Source organism: Manis pentadactyla, chromosome 13, assembly GCF_030020395.1.
Source record: "Manis pentadactyla isolate mManPen7 chromosome 13, mManPen7.hap1, whole genome shotgun sequence".
Classification (NCBI taxonomy): domain Eukaryota; kingdom Metazoa; phylum Chordata; class Mammalia; order Pholidota; family Manidae; genus Manis; species Manis pentadactyla.
Genome location: NC_080031.1, coordinates 64,381,757 through 64,397,649, shown reverse-complemented (window position 1 = coordinate 64,397,649; position 15,893 = coordinate 64,381,757). Strand labels below are relative to the sequence as shown.

Below are 15,893 nucleotides of genomic sequence, written 5' to 3'. Positions count from 1 at the left end.
AGTAAAGGTAATAAATTCAGCCTAAGGTTTACAAGCTTGGGCATCAGAATACCTGGATTCTAATCTATGTCACCCTGGGCAAGTTACTTAACTTACTGAATCTCCTGTTCTGTAAAATGGGATAATAATAGTATCTCATAGTTTTCATTTAAGGATTAAATAAAACGACAGACACAAACACAAAATAATGCCTGGCAGAGTGGACATCCAGTAAGTTATAGCTATTATTCACAAAGAATTACTTCTCAACTGAATCCAGGCACTTTTCCTGGACAGACAGGCCATTTCTGGACCAGAATTAAGTCACTTTTCTTAATGAAAACCCTCACCCCACTACCACTTAGTGGTTGAGGACAACAAATAAGCCACCAAAGACTTTTTACTCCAGAATTAATGCAGACCTACTTAGGGAGGAAAACACTCTTGGATTTCTATCCTCATGGAAAGGGACAACGAGAATCTACTTAAAAGCTTACAGACGTTGGAGCAAGTAAGTTCATATAGAAGAAACGTACTTGATTTTGATCCACAGGTTGGTGATATTTGGCCACTGGAACAAGTACACATGTTTGGACGGGAACAAAATCCATCTCCACAACTATTTCTACAGATTGCTGTGGGAAGCACAATAGGAAAGCAAATAGATTATTAGGTTACAAACCACAGTTTCCAAAACAAGAAAACAAGGAACCTGAAAAACTAAGCTATAAAGTATGTGACACATAGGATGTCTAATTTCAGATATGCAATGAAATTACCCATTGCAGACCGGGGAGTAAGTCCCCAAGCATCCTTATGATAATGTGCAAACAAATGAAGCTATTTCAAGTTCCATAATCCTGATTCTTTAACCATTCTATCAACACAGGTCATCTTTTCCATTCAAGGTGGGGAGTGTATATGCAGAATTCACTGCCAGAAGGCTGTCTTGGTCCTAGGAAGCTAGAAGGGTTGAGGAAACCCAGGGGTCTCACAAACCCTCAGAAAACAGCCCACTCTGTTAAAGGACCTTCACAGGAGACAAAAGACGTGAAACAGGCTGAGCTGGAGACGCCAGACCCTAAACATTTGGCCAAGCCCCAGGGGTTCCATGAACATTCCTTCCCAGTTGGTATCTGACCTGCCCCATCATCAATCTTTGTTCTCCTTAATAATTCCCTCTCTCCTTCCTCCAGACTTTTTTCCTCCACAGTATCTCCACAATCTAGCCATTTCCCACTGCTCAGAAAAGTGGCTGCGACGTTATGACGGAAGGAGAGTCAAAGCCTCCTGCAGCTCTCATGACAGCCAAGAACGTTCAGCTCACTGACACAGCACATACCACGCATCCTCAGAATCATTAGCTGAGCCCCTTTACGTGGGAAGTCCCTCCCATATGTAGAGCCAGACATTTAGGAGCTGAGAAATTTATTTCTACACCCACAATTGAATTTTCTCTTTGTGCACAAAAGCTATGTGCTTTAATACTAAATAACTGGATGAATGAAGACAAGAGGAGACTCTGGGCATGCCCTGAAATGAGTTATAAACATTTATGCAAATGAGCATATGCGTCCTTTGCTTGGGAGGGATCCCACACCTTTCAAAGAGATCTGGGGCCCCCAACAATGTCAAGGGCATGTTCTATAGAAGCGAGCTAACTCAGTAATTGCTCTCTTTTACCAAACTGCCTTTTGTCATCACATAAAACAGCCAGCATCTCCATTAGTGCTCTCTTATAAATGCAAATGTCACAGATAATGGTGTGAAGACAGAACACTAATTTTAGGCTAGAACATGGTTCCTGCCATGGAGATGACTATTAATTCTTAAAATGTACTAGAGTTTCTGATCACCAATAACTTTACATGACAAATGTTTGCTAACACATTGTTTTATTTCAAAGACCCTCATCCTCAGCAGGCAGGCATTTAGTCTAAGCTTAAGTGATATACAAAGTGCCTCTACCCTGGTCCTAAATCCAAAGAAGGTCTGATGGGCTGGAAACTGGTCACTCTATCCCTGTCCCAGCCCCTGGCATGCACCCTGTATCTGTGAGACACTGGGAAGCGGGAGTACTTTATCCTCACATTCATCTCAAATTGTAGTATGCCTCACCTAAATATCTGTTCTCACAATCACGAAAACCATGAGTCCTAGGAATACTCGAGGGAAAGAAGAGAGAGGACTTGGCTGTTGGGATTTCAGTGATGCTGGGAAAAGATGGATGGCACAGTAAAGTGTGTATGGTATGCAAAGGCATGAGGTTGAGTTCTTGCTGTGGTGTTGACCCACCAGACCTCGGCGGGGAGAAAACCACAACTTTTCTGGGTTTAGTTTTCTCATTGGTAAAATAAAACAAAGGGATTATATTGGAGTGTTCTGATATCTCTTCAGGTCTCAAATGCTATGATTCCAGGGCAACCCCTCCCCACTGTTATTGCCCTGATCAAAAAGTCCTAATCTCTTAACAGCATAATCTTATAATAAACAAATTAATAAGCAAACTTTCCATTGCTTCATGTTCTAACAAGACTTAAAAAAAAATAAATGGAAAATGAGAAAGTTAATTCATCCTTTTGGACACAAATATTTAGAAGTTTGGAAGTACTTCAGTGATCTTTGCAGGCCACAATTGGGAACAATAACAAAACACAGAGACTTAAATTAAAATACATTAGTTTTCTTGTAGTTTGAGAAATACATTCTTGATTTAGGATCTTCTTCTCATGAGTCCTGGTCAAGGCCAAACATATTAAATTCTAGAAGGTGATCATTTTAGTATCTTTCTATATAGAAAAAATGGAGACGTATAAATGTATGGGAAAATTAATTTTTCATCCTCATTTTCCATTTGTATTTTACTTATCCTCTTTTTGTAATTTGCCTCTGAACTTTTGCTAAATTGTGGAAATAAAATAAATGTAATACTTTATTATCATCAGAAAATCCCAGAATGAAAATTCTTGATTTTGTGTTTATAATGGTTTCAATTTGGTTACTAGTCCCTTACATGATAATGTTAAGTGTCAAAACCACAACTACTAAATTTAATGCAAACTATTAAAAACTAAAATTTAGGTGACCCAACCAAGACATTATAAAAGCATTGCATTCTCTCTCTACTTTGTGCCTTTATTTATAGTCTTGGCTATCTATCTGAGTTACTTTTTTAATGTGCTAATAAATATTTTTGTAGATATCTCTTGACACAAGTGCTGTATTTCTTGGAGATCTAAAGATCATTTCAAAGCTTATGTTTTTATAAATATATGATACAGGTACATTCCAATATATTTCATAAGCACCCAAATATTTTCAAGTAGTAGAAATGCGGCCACAATATTCACTGCTACTCTGAGATTTCCAAAGCTGATCTTCTGCACAATGTTATTCAAAGACCAAAGCAGAGCAAAATGTTACTCAAAGACCAAAACTATTTAAAACTGACACTCAGAAGGATGTGTGTGTGTGTGTATTTCTATTGCAATAATCTGGAAGGCTCTGTTCTCTGGAATTCCCATTCCACACCGATCCAATAAAATCTGACTTTACAGATTTTCAACACATACCATAAACCGATTCCTTCTCCTCGGCTGCTCTCCAACGCAATAATGGCAGTCACATTCATTACATTTAGTGAGTCAGACTTTCCACAGGGCCTAAGTCACTCCCACCTAGGACGGCAGGTGTGTGGTGAGTGACATTAGCTGTTTCTGGATTCAAGGAACCATGTAAGTTTAAAGCAGGCACGGTAATGTCCTACCAGCCTAGAAGAGTAAATGCACCCACCCCAAAAAGGCCTCACATACATGATTTCTGTGTTGGAGATAAAAGAGTGCAACACCCTTTCTTTCTTTTTAATAAAAGCAAAGGCTTATCATCAGAAGGGTTATTTAAAATATTTATGAATCACTTTAAGGAGCATGGATGTTTGTTTCCCATTTTTGCCTCATTACTGGAGATTGTGGGATTTTTAGAATAGAAAAAATAAGAAACTAGTCTTCACAACACTTGAGACTTCATGCCTTTATAAACACACTGCACTGAAATAACATTAAGCATCTATCTCAAACCCACAAAACCAATAAATATAGAGTCAGAGATGCCACTACATCCTTATTATCCCTTGGCTGGTGTGGCCTGCCCTTTTTTTTCCTGTTCACAGTTGCATAATTATCTTTTCCCTGGAGAACGCTGAGGTCAATCTACAGTCAAGACTGGTTCTAAATGAATGTGCTGTCTATAATACCTGGCTGCCTTCCCAACAAGACAAATGTGGCTGTGTTAAATAAACACAGGAGAAGGCCAGTCACACTTCAACTCACAAATTCACAAGCATGTTAAATAAGACATCTCATAGTCCATCACTGAGAGGCTGATAACTAATGACTTCTCCCATGAGAACTTGGAGAGCTAGGTATACCGTTTGGAAACTGAACAAATAATCCAAACTTTTAAGATCATATATGCAGAACTTTTCTAGTTCTAAGATTCACACTTTAGAAACCTACTGTATACGATGAGATTTGAGGTCTGGAAATCCTAAATTTAAACATCTTCCAAACAAAAAAAAAGTCAAGCCACTTGGAGGAGTTCTCTCTTTTAGAAAGTGTGTTAACCTGGATCAGCTGTAAAACCCTGACAGCGTTCCTTTCATATCTGTGTTATATGGCTGTTGAGATGAAACCAGAGATAATAAAGTGGTTTGTACAAAGGCCTAAGAAAGCTTGATCTTCATGCAGAGTCAAAAGCCAGATAATTTACACAATCACACTATGGTCTTATCTGGACTCTTTCAGGAAAAAAGTGGTTTTGAGTTCTCTAGGGAATGGCTGTACTCCCCCTTCAGTGTGTATTAATAGACAGAGAAAGATAAAACTTCCAACTAACTATCTTTGAAACCTTTATCATTATTGCCCTTCAACAGAGTCTAGAAGCGACGTTTAAACTGAGGCAAGATCGGCTGCTTCTAGGTCATTCAAATGGCGCTGCGTCCTAATTAATGCCGCTCTGGGGTCACTGTACTGCAAGTGCAACGCGCATCCGACACACCGAACGCAAGAAGCCGGGCCGAGGGGGGGGGGCCGAGAGAGCCGCCCCGACGGCCCCAGCCGAGCACTCACGGACAATGCACTGGTTTCCTCCGGGAAGGGTCTTCCATCCAGGGCAGCAGTAGGAGTGGAACCTGGATCCGCACACATTGGGCCTGCGATGGACAAGCGAGGTCACACACGCGCCCGCGGGGAGGGGTGCAGTAACACGTTAGCATCAAGGGGACAACAGGCAAACCCGAACTACGCCGCAGAGTCTTGGGGCTTGGGCTTGGGGCACAGACGGGGAAACAGACGCCGAAACGCGGGAGGGTCAGAAACGTCTATCCACTGCCTTTCATCTGCCCTCCCTTGCTGCCTTTTTAAAGGGGAAAAAGAAACATAAACATATAATTTGCTCCTAGTCTGGCCTCCGGATGCTGAGAACAAAGGGAACAAACAGTGTTTCAAAAATCCTTGCTCTAGTCCCCGAATCATCCCTCCCTGATTCACTCTGTGGCCCCGACGTGTCAAGGAAGGCGCGTCGGAAGGTGGAGCGCTGGGGCTGATGGTCAGAGCGCACAGCAGGCTCCACGCACGTCCTCAAACAAAAGGCGCGGGAGCCGCGGTCCGGACCGCGGGGAGCAGGCAGGCTCCAGCAGCCCTGCCGCGGGGTGGCCTCGAGCCCGCCTTCCGACCGCCTTTGGGAACCTGTTCCCCACCGCGGGCTCGGCCTGCGCTCTGCGATCCACGCCCGAGGGCCTCCGAGCCCACCCCCCCGAGGGAGGGCTTTCTGCAGGCTTAGCGGAGGAATAGGGGGAGGCGCTCCCGGGAGTCCTGGGGGTCTCTTGGCGGAGGGGGCCGCGGCTCTCGCCGCCAACCTAGGTTCCGGGAGGGGGTAGGATGGAAAGCTGCCAAGCAGAGGTTCTCCCCGTGCCGCCGGCCCACATACCCTCGGAGCACGTCCTGCTGTCCTCGCCGGCGGACGCGGCTGGCCGCTACGGCGCCCTCCTCCCGGTACTCGGGCACCGCGAACCCGCCTTCAGAGCTCGCCGTCGCGGGCCGGACCTGTTGCACCAGCGGCTGGGGCCGGAGCGGCTTGGGCGGCTGCTGAGGTTGGCCGGCTGTGCCCTGCGCCCAGAGCGCCACGCAGCCCAGCCACACGAAGTAGGGCTGGAGACACTGCCGCCGCCGTCTCCCCATCGCGGGCGCCGAGAGCGCGCGGACCGTGGTCCGCGGAGAGGGAGAGCTCAAAGACAGAATGTGCGAGGCCCGAGAAAGGTCAAGCTCTAACACGCCCTGCCGCGGCTCCCGGGACGCCCTGGGGCTCGGGCTCCCTGCTGCAGCGGAGCCACAGACCGGGCGCAGGCCCCCTGGCTGCCGGCGGGGCGCGAGCTCTAGCTCAGCGGGCGGCGAGGCGCGGCGGCAGCGTTGCGGCCGGCAGCCCCGCGCGGTCCACGTTGCATCCCCCGGGCCACGGCCCCGAGCGACTCCAGGACCTCCAGAGGGCGGGGGCGGGAAATTACAAAAGTAACCCGAGCAGCCGCGGGGTAAAGTTACAAAGAAAGCGGACCTCGAAGGAAAAAGGGGCCTGCGCGTAGCAACTCGGCGTGTCCCGTGCGCTCTGGGCACGGATCTCGGAAAGCTGCAAAAGTCTCCAGAAGGAAGCGGGCAAGCAAACAAAAGTCACCCCGAAAAGAAGAGGAGGATCTCCCCGCGGCTCGCCAGGAGTCCGGCGGGGCAGCGACACGCCAGCGGCGGCTGAGCAGCCGGGCGGAGGTGCGCGGGGCCGGAGCGGACGGCCGGTGAGCGGGAAGGCGGGAGGCTGCACGCCCGGGAGGATGCGGCGGGCGAGGGCGCGGCGCGGGGGTTTTGAGGCCCGGCGGGGCGCGGGGCGGGCCGGCGGGCGGCGGCTGTCAGTGGGGGCTGGAGCGCAGCGGTCCACACGTGGGGCGCAGCCCGGACCGAGGGGCCGGCGCAGAGTGGGCGGGGACAGAGTCAAGGGGCGAACGGGTGGGGAGACACCGGGGAGCTTGGGGCTGGGGGAGGGGAAGAGGAAGGAAGGGGGTAGGTGGAGGGAGGGGGGAGGACTGAGATTGGGGAGAAGGGGGGCGAGCCGGAGAGGAAGGCCAGGGCTGGAAGAGGGACTGGGAAAGGGATTGGCGAGCCCGGGTGCGAGAGGAAATGGGCGGGGGATGGGGGCGAGGTTAGGGCGAGGAGAAAAGTGGGAAAGGGGAGGGGTGGCCGGGGGCCGGGAGGAGGGGGCGCGGCACTAGTCGGCTTTGCTTCCCGTCCCCCTCAATTGGCCGCTGCTCTGTTTTGACTGCCTGTACAAAGCGAGCAGACGGCGGGGGAGGGGGCGGTTAGGGACCGGATTGGGGAAAGAAGGCAGCAGCCCCTTCCCCTCCCTCGGCGTTCTGGCCGGGCCGCGGACCGCCGACGAGGGTCTCTAAACGCGCCTGGCTCGGCTAGACCGGCGGCTGAACTTCCCGCAGGGCAGAAGCCACAAGGTTGAGGATGAGAACCGGTCCTCCCGGCAGGGACCCGGACCCAGAAGGGGGTGGGGGTGGGGGATTCGCAGCCAAACAGGAATAGAGACTCGCGTGCGAGTTGGCTGCAACCCCAAACCGAGGAGGCCGGACCCTCGCCATCTCCTCCTACCCCCACCTCCGTACCGGGAGCGGCGTCAGTCTGTGGGACCGGCAGAGGGGCTGGGCGTTTCCAGAGTGAAATGCGCCCTCCGCCTCCGAAGAGGGAGCTCACGAGGCCGCGGGGGGCCTCGGCAGCTTGCCGGCGCCGCGGTCCTGGGGAGTCCAGGCAGGGGGTGTGCTCCGGGGTGACCCCTGGCAGGGATCTGGGAATTAGAGCCCCTAAAGTGGCAGGACGGAGGATGGGGCCAGGGGGGCGGAGCTCGGGGCGGGTAAATGGGTCTTGGGGCATATCCTTGATTCCTGGTTTGGACTCCTTATTAATGATTAAACCCTAGCAATTGGTGTATCCAGGCTGGGGACATGCCCTCTGAACTCATAGAGCTGCCTCTGCGTTCCCCTGCCTTTGGGGGGTGGGGGGTGTCTTCCTTCGTGGCTCTGCTTTCGTGAGGTCTCTGTGAAGCCCTAGTCGTATGAGAGAGCATTGTCTGGGTTATTCAGGCCTTGAAAACCTTCCTTTAAAGATACATATACACATAAATTTTTTTTCCTGGCCTGAATTGCCCAGATGTGCTTGCTGTTTGGCAGCCAAAATAGCTGAGAATTGGCATAAGTCCTTTATTTTCCCAAAGTAGTCAGACAAAGAGTCCTAAGGTAGCCTTTGTACAGTCTCAAAAGCTTTAAGAAAAAGTAGAAGTCACATAATTTCATGTGAGACACCAATTTGTTCAAATCCAAATGAAAGATGGTAATAGCAGTATTTGTCATGCAGTCTGCTTCAAACAATTAAAATAATTTTACTTAAAAGAGCTAAATAACTATCTCCATAGTTAAAGCAGTGCTTTAATCATACTCTCTAAAATATTTAAACCTGTTAAATGGTTCTCATTTAACTTAATGACTTCATACTTAAATGGTTTCAAGGTTCGTTCCTGTCTATCACATAAAATCCAAATGCTCTTAAAACTGCATGTATGTTTATTCTTTGGCTCAGCAATTCCTCTTTTAGAAGTCTATAAGATATACAGGCAAAAATAAAACACCAAAAACAAAATGATGGATGCATTAGTCTCTTCATTGTAGCACTCTCTGTAATAGCAAAAGATTAGAAACTTAAAATTCCCATCAAAAAGGAACTGGTTGAATGCAGTTTAAGCCATTCAATGGAATACTATACAGTTGTGAAAAAATAAGGATCTTGGTATGCTCCTATTGCGTGATCTCTAGAATATACAATCCAATGGAGGGGGGATACAGATAGAATAGGTAAATCCATTAAGAAAGAAAGAACAATAGAGGTTATTGAGGGCTGAGGGGAGAAGGGAACAAGGATTTATTGTTTGATATCCATTCTGAATAATGAAAAAGTTCTGGAAATTGTGATAGTAGTTGCACAACACTGTGAATGTACTTCATGCCACTGACTTGTATACTTGAATATGGTGAAAATAATTTTATTTTACATGTATTTTACCAGAACAGAAAAATGTAATGCAGGGTGCAGGATACTGTATGTGTTATGTTACCTTTGGGGCGTGTATATGTATACATTTTTTAAAAAACAGAAGTAAAAGCCAAAAGTGATTTTAAAAAAGGTTATCTTAAAGAAGGGAGAGAATATAAAGGAAGAGACAATAGAAACTATACTTTGCTAAATATCCCTTGTTTTATAGTTCTAATTTTGGAACTATGTACACATTTTATATGATTAAAAGCACAATTATACTTAGAGCAATGCCTAAAATTTGAAAACAAACTAAAATAAATTAACCTGTTTACCACACTGGTGGTATAACCAGGGGAAATAATTATTTAAAGTGATATTTAAACACAATATTTGGACTGTATGTCTTTAGTAGGATATAACCTACAGATGAAATGAACAAAGAAGTCTGAAATTGCATTCAGTGGTAAGGTGTGGAGCCGGCAGGAAGAGAAAAATAGGGAGATAGCTATTAGAAATCATGATTTCAGCATAAGAGAAGACATTAAATATAAAACAAAAAAACATTGTGAGCACAAATTGAATTAAAACACCAAAGTAACCCAATAAGGGTTCATTGACCAAGGGACAGCATAAATCAAACATGGGACACCAGCTTTTGCAAAACAGAAGAGTTTTACAGCAAGAAGTCTAGCTCAAATCTGTCTCTCTTTTCATCAGCAAGAGATGCTTTTTAAGGAATGTGATGAAGGGGGATTGATTGAGGGTTAGGAAATTCCTACTCAGGTTTCTCCATCCCATAGTGATCTTCAATAGGTAATTAGTTGCATGCTGATTTGGGACACATTTTCTATTGTTGATTGCAAAAAGTTCAAGGACCAGGTAAATGGAACTCTCCTGCCCATGCTGCTAGATAGTCCACCTGGTTTCACCTGGATCTAGCGGATTTCTGGAAGGGCCTGACAGAGGCTTGGAGGCTTCATGTTATTCTCTGAAAAATAAGAATCACCTGTGACTGTTAACCTTGCAAAGCATGGCTTCACCACTGTGAAATCAGAATTTATACTTATCTTCCCCAAAATAAGCATCCTACACATTGAAAAGACCTGGAATTAGTGACAACCCAAGAACAATAAATACCCATGGTACCCCAGATTGTGGTCCCTAACTACCATTTCCCAGTTAAAGGAATGAGAGCTCCATAGGTAAGTGGCTAATTTCAGGTCTGGGGTAGGAAATATGTAACATGAATCTGGACAATCTGTCTTTTCATATGTGAAAGCAAGGAAATTATCAGTCTATTAGTGTCATGTCAAAAGGAAACTGGAGTTAACTTGAAAAAGAGTGCACTGACCAAGGATGGAAAAACTTAAGCATCAAAAAGAAAAATAATTGCAAAGGATTGAAATACTTGAAATGTGTAAATACCCAAGAGTTCCAAATGATATGCCAAACAAAAATTAATTGGCTATTGTGTCACCTGAGGGGGATTGCCCATAGGCAAGTTCACTCTGGATTTGGTGAGACCAAATAACAACAGAATGTTAGGGGTAAAAGGCTTTATTCCAAGCTTTCCTCTCGTGGTGGCAGGTCAAGTGCTGGAATCACATCTGCCTCTGAGGCATTCAAAATCCATCTCTGTCTCTGCCTCTGGGCAGAGTACTGGGTGGAGCTCTTTATATAGTAACACTGACAATTGCCAATGGGTGTGTAAGCATTAGCCTATGTAGTAGGCCAATTACATTGTCAAGTTGTTTAGGGTCAGGTGAGGATCCTGGTCATAGGAACTTTCATTTTCCCTATTTTTAACTTTTGAAGGTTATTAGGGCACAGCTTATTCTAGAAAGATTGATAAATAAGATAAACATCCTGCTGTCTCTCCTGAGGGTTTCAGCCCCGAGCAAGTTCACTCTGGATTTGGTGAGACTGAAAAATTACAATGGAACGTTTTTGGTAAAAGGGTGGAGAAAGTGCAGGTTCCTATGGCCAGGATTCTCACACAAGCTTAAAGACCCAAAAACTTTTGTAATAATGCCACAGTTGTAGGGACAGGGAAGGCCTGGACTTTATCCATAACTGCTTCTGGGATAACTTTAGTCTTACTTGAACAGACAATCCCCAAGAAATCTGCTGACAGACCAGATCCCTGAACCTTGGTGCTGTTCACAGCCCATCCTTCCTCCTATAGATACTGCAGCAGGATAGGAACTTGCCCTTCTTAATCTGCAAGAGAATCGGACATGAGCATAATTTCATCGATATAATGATACAGCCACACTGTTGGCAGTTTCTTCCATGCTGCCAAGTCCTGGGCTTCAAGTCCATGACAGATGGTGGGGCTGTGGAGGTATCCCTGTGGAAGGACAGTGAAAATCCTTTGCCATCCTTCCATGTGAAGGCAAACTCTTCCTGACTTTCCTGTTCTATGTCAATAGAAAAGAAGGCATTAGCAAAATATACAACATAATGATATGTCCCTAGTTCATGACTGAGGGTGTCCATAAGGCCTGTAATAGAGGGGATAGCAGCATGCAGAGGAGGTATGACTTTATTCAGTTCTCTGTAACCCATTTTCATACTCCAGGTACCATCTGGCTTTTTCAGTGACCACACCAGGAAATTAAAGGACTTTGGGTGGGCTTTATAATACCTATCTTCTCCAGTTACTGGAGAGTTTCTCCAATTTCTTTATGCCCTCCAGGTAACTTATATTGCTTTGTATTTGTCACCCAGTGAGGCACAGGCAAAGCTACAGGTGGGTGCTTAGCATATCCCCTCAGAACTGCCTTCACCACACATATCCTCAGTATGACCTTACCTGCAGTGGTCTGCAACCATAAGCCCTGTGGGATATCTATCCCCAAAATATATTCAGAGATGGGAGAGATATACACAATATACTCCTTTGGGGGTAGGCACCCTATTTCCAATAGGATTTAGACTTGTTTCACTCTAATAGCCTTACCCCTGTATCCATCTATAACTGCCAGGAGTCCCAGGAAACCACTCAGGGTTGCTGTAAATCACTGAGCATTTAGTTCCTGTGTCCACCAGAGCCAGCACACATTGTACATTCACTGAGGACTAATGAACTGATATTTCAACATGTGGCCTCCAGTCCCCATCTGGTCCCCAAGGCAGGTGCCTTGACCCTCCTGTCAGTCAAACCATGTGTCCAGTCATCTTCTGTGCTGGTTCAGGAGACGTTGGCTCACTCTGCAGCAGGAAGGCTTGCAGGCGCACAGGCCAGACTTGTGGCTCTGTCTCCAGTCTCCACTTCTTGGTCTTCAGCTGCCAAAAACACTGCTTCAGCCTCAGTTGTTGCCACTGCTCCAGTAAGATTCTATTTGACTTCCTATCCAATTTCTGTCTGCTCCTGCCCCTATTAAATCAACCCACATTTGGGTTCTTGTGACCTTCCCAGGGCCCTTCAGACCCTTCCTCTCAGCACACCCTTCCGTGCCCACCACTCATGCCTCCTCCAAATCTGCCACAGTATGGGTAACTGCATTTATGTACTGCCCTGAGTGAGGGTCAAGAATGGCCATTAAGGGCCCAAAGAGGGACAAGGGAGCTGTTTGCAACACTGTATCCCTCTTCTCTGCTATAAACAGCTCCTCATCTGAGTCATAATTTACGGGGTTATAAATGGCATTTTTCATGCCGAATCCCGTAACACCTGTTGGAGCTTAGTATACATCCACCATCTAGCAGAGGAAGATGTTAAGTCACCCTGATTGGGCCATACAGTGCAAAGTATGGCCTTAACCTACTCAAGAAGTGAATGATTCCTTGGGGTCTGATGCATTCTGCAGTCACAAGGCAGTCACAAGGCAGGATGAGTTGTCAGGAAAGCCAGATTTCCCATCTCTGATCCAGACAGAATGATCCCATCCACCCCTACATCCCAAGGCACAGAAGCCAGGCTGATATGAGTCTGAGTGAGGGTTTCTGCCCAAACCAGGATCCCAAATCCAACAGCTCTGCCTGTGTATTGGGGTGGAACATAGAGTGCTCCATCACCTGGAGAGGGGATGCACCTCTCCTGGAGGAACCCATGGTTGCTGTGTATTTTCTTGACTACAACTGGGCTGGAATTCAATAGAGGAGGGGCTGGTGCATCTGGTTCCACCTCTCCCTCCTTGCTCTCCCCCAGCTCCTCCACCCTCTCTGGGGCTGACAGCAGCTGTCTTGTTCCACAGAGCCCCTCCTCTGCTACATCCTTTACCTTTCCTACAGTACCTCACAGAGACACTATCTCGGTCTTCAACATCTCTCTTACCTTTTCCTCAATACCTCACAGCTGGCATCTCATGCTGCATCTTTTTGTGCCTCTCACAGGAGTAAGTCGTCCTCCTCCATGGCTGTTGCCTCTTCCACAGCATGTTGCAGGGCGGCTGTCTCATTCTGCAAAGAGCCTTTTACTTCCTCCACAGCACCACGCAGCTCACATTCTTGCACTGCCTCTTCTCATACTTCTCACAGGGGTACATCCTGCTCCTTCATGGCCTTTGCCTCTTTCAAAGTGCCTTGTAGTGATGCTATCTCATTCTTCAACACATCTTTTACTTCCTCTACAGCACCTTGCAGCCAGTGTTCTTGTGCTGTTTCTTCATGTTACTATTACATCCTTTACCATCTCCACAGCACTTCACAGCAATGCCATCTCTATCATCAGTGAATTTATTTCTTCCTTCATGACCTTTACCTCTTTTTGTGCTTCTCACAGGAGCACATTCTCCTCCTTTATGGCCCTTCTTAACACTTGTGAGGAATAGCCAAACCACAGTTCCCACCACCTCATGGGTACTCTGTTTCTTTAAGGAATTCCCTATTTTGCAGAGGGCCTCTTCTACTACCTGAGGCATCACCTCCACCTCCCCCCAGTACTGGGGAGGAGCCCAATTCTCTAGGAGGCAAGCCAGCTCCGACCATATCCTCACTGGGGGATACCCAAGTATCTCCCCATTCATAGGGCAGCCTGCTTAAGTACCCCTCTCATGAGGCCAGTTTATTCCATTTTTTTCAGTCTGCAGTGAATCCTGCCAACTATGCCAAATGTCTCATATGAGGGGTTCAGCCCCAGACAAGTTCACTCTGGATTTGGTGAGACCTCAAAGTGACAATAGAATATGGGGGGTACAAGGGTTTATATCCAGCTATATTCTCATGGTGGATGGTCAAGTGCTAGAATCCCATCCACCTCCAGGGTATTCTGCATGCAGCAAGCCAGTCTCTGCCTCTGGGACTTTATATAGAGTTAATGATAGCCCATTGCCAACACATGTGCACACATGTGCCTTCAAGTATTGCATGTGCGCAGTGGGCACGCAGACCAGGGTCAGGTGAAGATCCTGGCCATGGAACTTTCCTACACCCACCTTTGCTGAAAAGACTCAAAGAAAGTATTTCTTAAAAAAAAAAAAAAGTACAGTTGTAAATCCCGGAATGATAGAATTAGAAAAATCATGACCTTGCAAACTCTAGTGAAAGAGTGGATCTAGGCAATAATTATCAATGCCTACTAAAACCATTAAGGTGGGAATTGTCATCTGGGGCCATTTTATCCCCAGGGGACATTTGGCAATATCTGGAAGCATTTTTGATTGTCACAACAAGACAGCGTGTACAGGGCAAAAGTTTATGGGTACCAAGGATGTTGAGAAGGAGCCTATAATGAACAGGATAATACTATCTAGTCCAAAATACCCCTTTATTTGAGAAACCCTGATTGGGCAAACAGTCAATGGAGAACTTTTTAATGAATGACTTAAGCTGTTACCACAGGAATCTACTGATAATTGCTAACTTCTGAAAAGCAGGGTAATCAGATATTACATGTCTACTTAACTGTTGCTATAGGAGGTGCACAAAACCACCTATGAAATATCTTTCTGAAAAGAAATTGAACCTGAATGTAATCATACCTTTACATTTAACTACCAGTTTCTGGGAAATATGGAGCATAGTGAAATATAGTAAATGATACTTAAGAACATAGTCAACCAGATATAAGACATAGGAGATACCACAGGATCAATTTTCCTCAAATAAATGACACAGATAGAGAACTGTTTTGGTCCAATAATGAAATGCAATGTTTGTACCTTCTCTGGGGTTTTTGTTTGGACATTAGGTGTAAAATGACATTTTTGGGGGCAATCTGAAAGTAGATTATTAAAGATTTATTTTCAATTTAGGAGGTGTAACAATAGTGTTGTGGTTATAATTTTTAGTGAAATTTTCCTATATGACTAAATTCTTTATGGATGAAATGATCTGATCCCAGGGATTTTATTTAAAATACTGCAGGAAAAACAAAGGCAGGATTCTGCAAAAATAGATTAGATGTACTATTCTCTATTCCTCTGGCTAAGTATAGTTAGCTAAACATCCTGGAGAGTGTATATAGAAAAAGAATAAGATTCTTTTAAGAAGAAGACAGCAGACTGGCTAGGGACCCCAGGACCTGAAGAATGACATGGAAGTAAGTTCTTTGAGTTTTCTTTTTGCCTCATCTATCCTGGACCAGGTGCTGGAAAAACCAGTAACCTGTAAATGCCAAATGGCACTGATGAAAAAAGCCTCCAAGAGAAGCCTGCTCTCTCTAGCCGAAGGACAGGAAAAGGGCACACTAGCAAAATAGGGAAATTTGTAGGTAATAACTGCTCCAGCCAAATATCACAGGAGAAACTGCTTACCCCTCACCAGCAAAGGCCAAGTGGAGAGTTTAAACTTTTATCCTTGCCAGGCTGTAACAAACTGTCCTTCCACTTCCCCCAGGGCAAC

The 15,893-nt window shown here is 45.8% G+C and overlaps 1 protein-coding gene across 1 annotated transcript in view; it reads right to left on the bottom strand.

The window, feature by feature from the left end:
* Positions 1 to 6,215, bottom strand: part of FBN2 (fibrillin 2) — a 237,357-nt gene extending 231,142 nt beyond the window's left edge. The window contains exons 1-3 of the mRNA XM_036903223.2: positions 5,965 to 6,215; positions 5,106 to 5,188; positions 516 to 614 (exon numbers count right to left, since the gene is read on the bottom strand). Of these exons, the coding sequence (XP_036759118.2) occupies positions 516 to 614; positions 5,106 to 5,188; positions 5,965 to 6,215 (433 nt within the window). The remainder of the gene's footprint in view (positions 1 to 515; positions 615 to 5,105; positions 5,189 to 5,964) is intronic.
* Between the last annotated feature and the right edge of the window lie 9,678 nt (positions 6,216 to 15,893).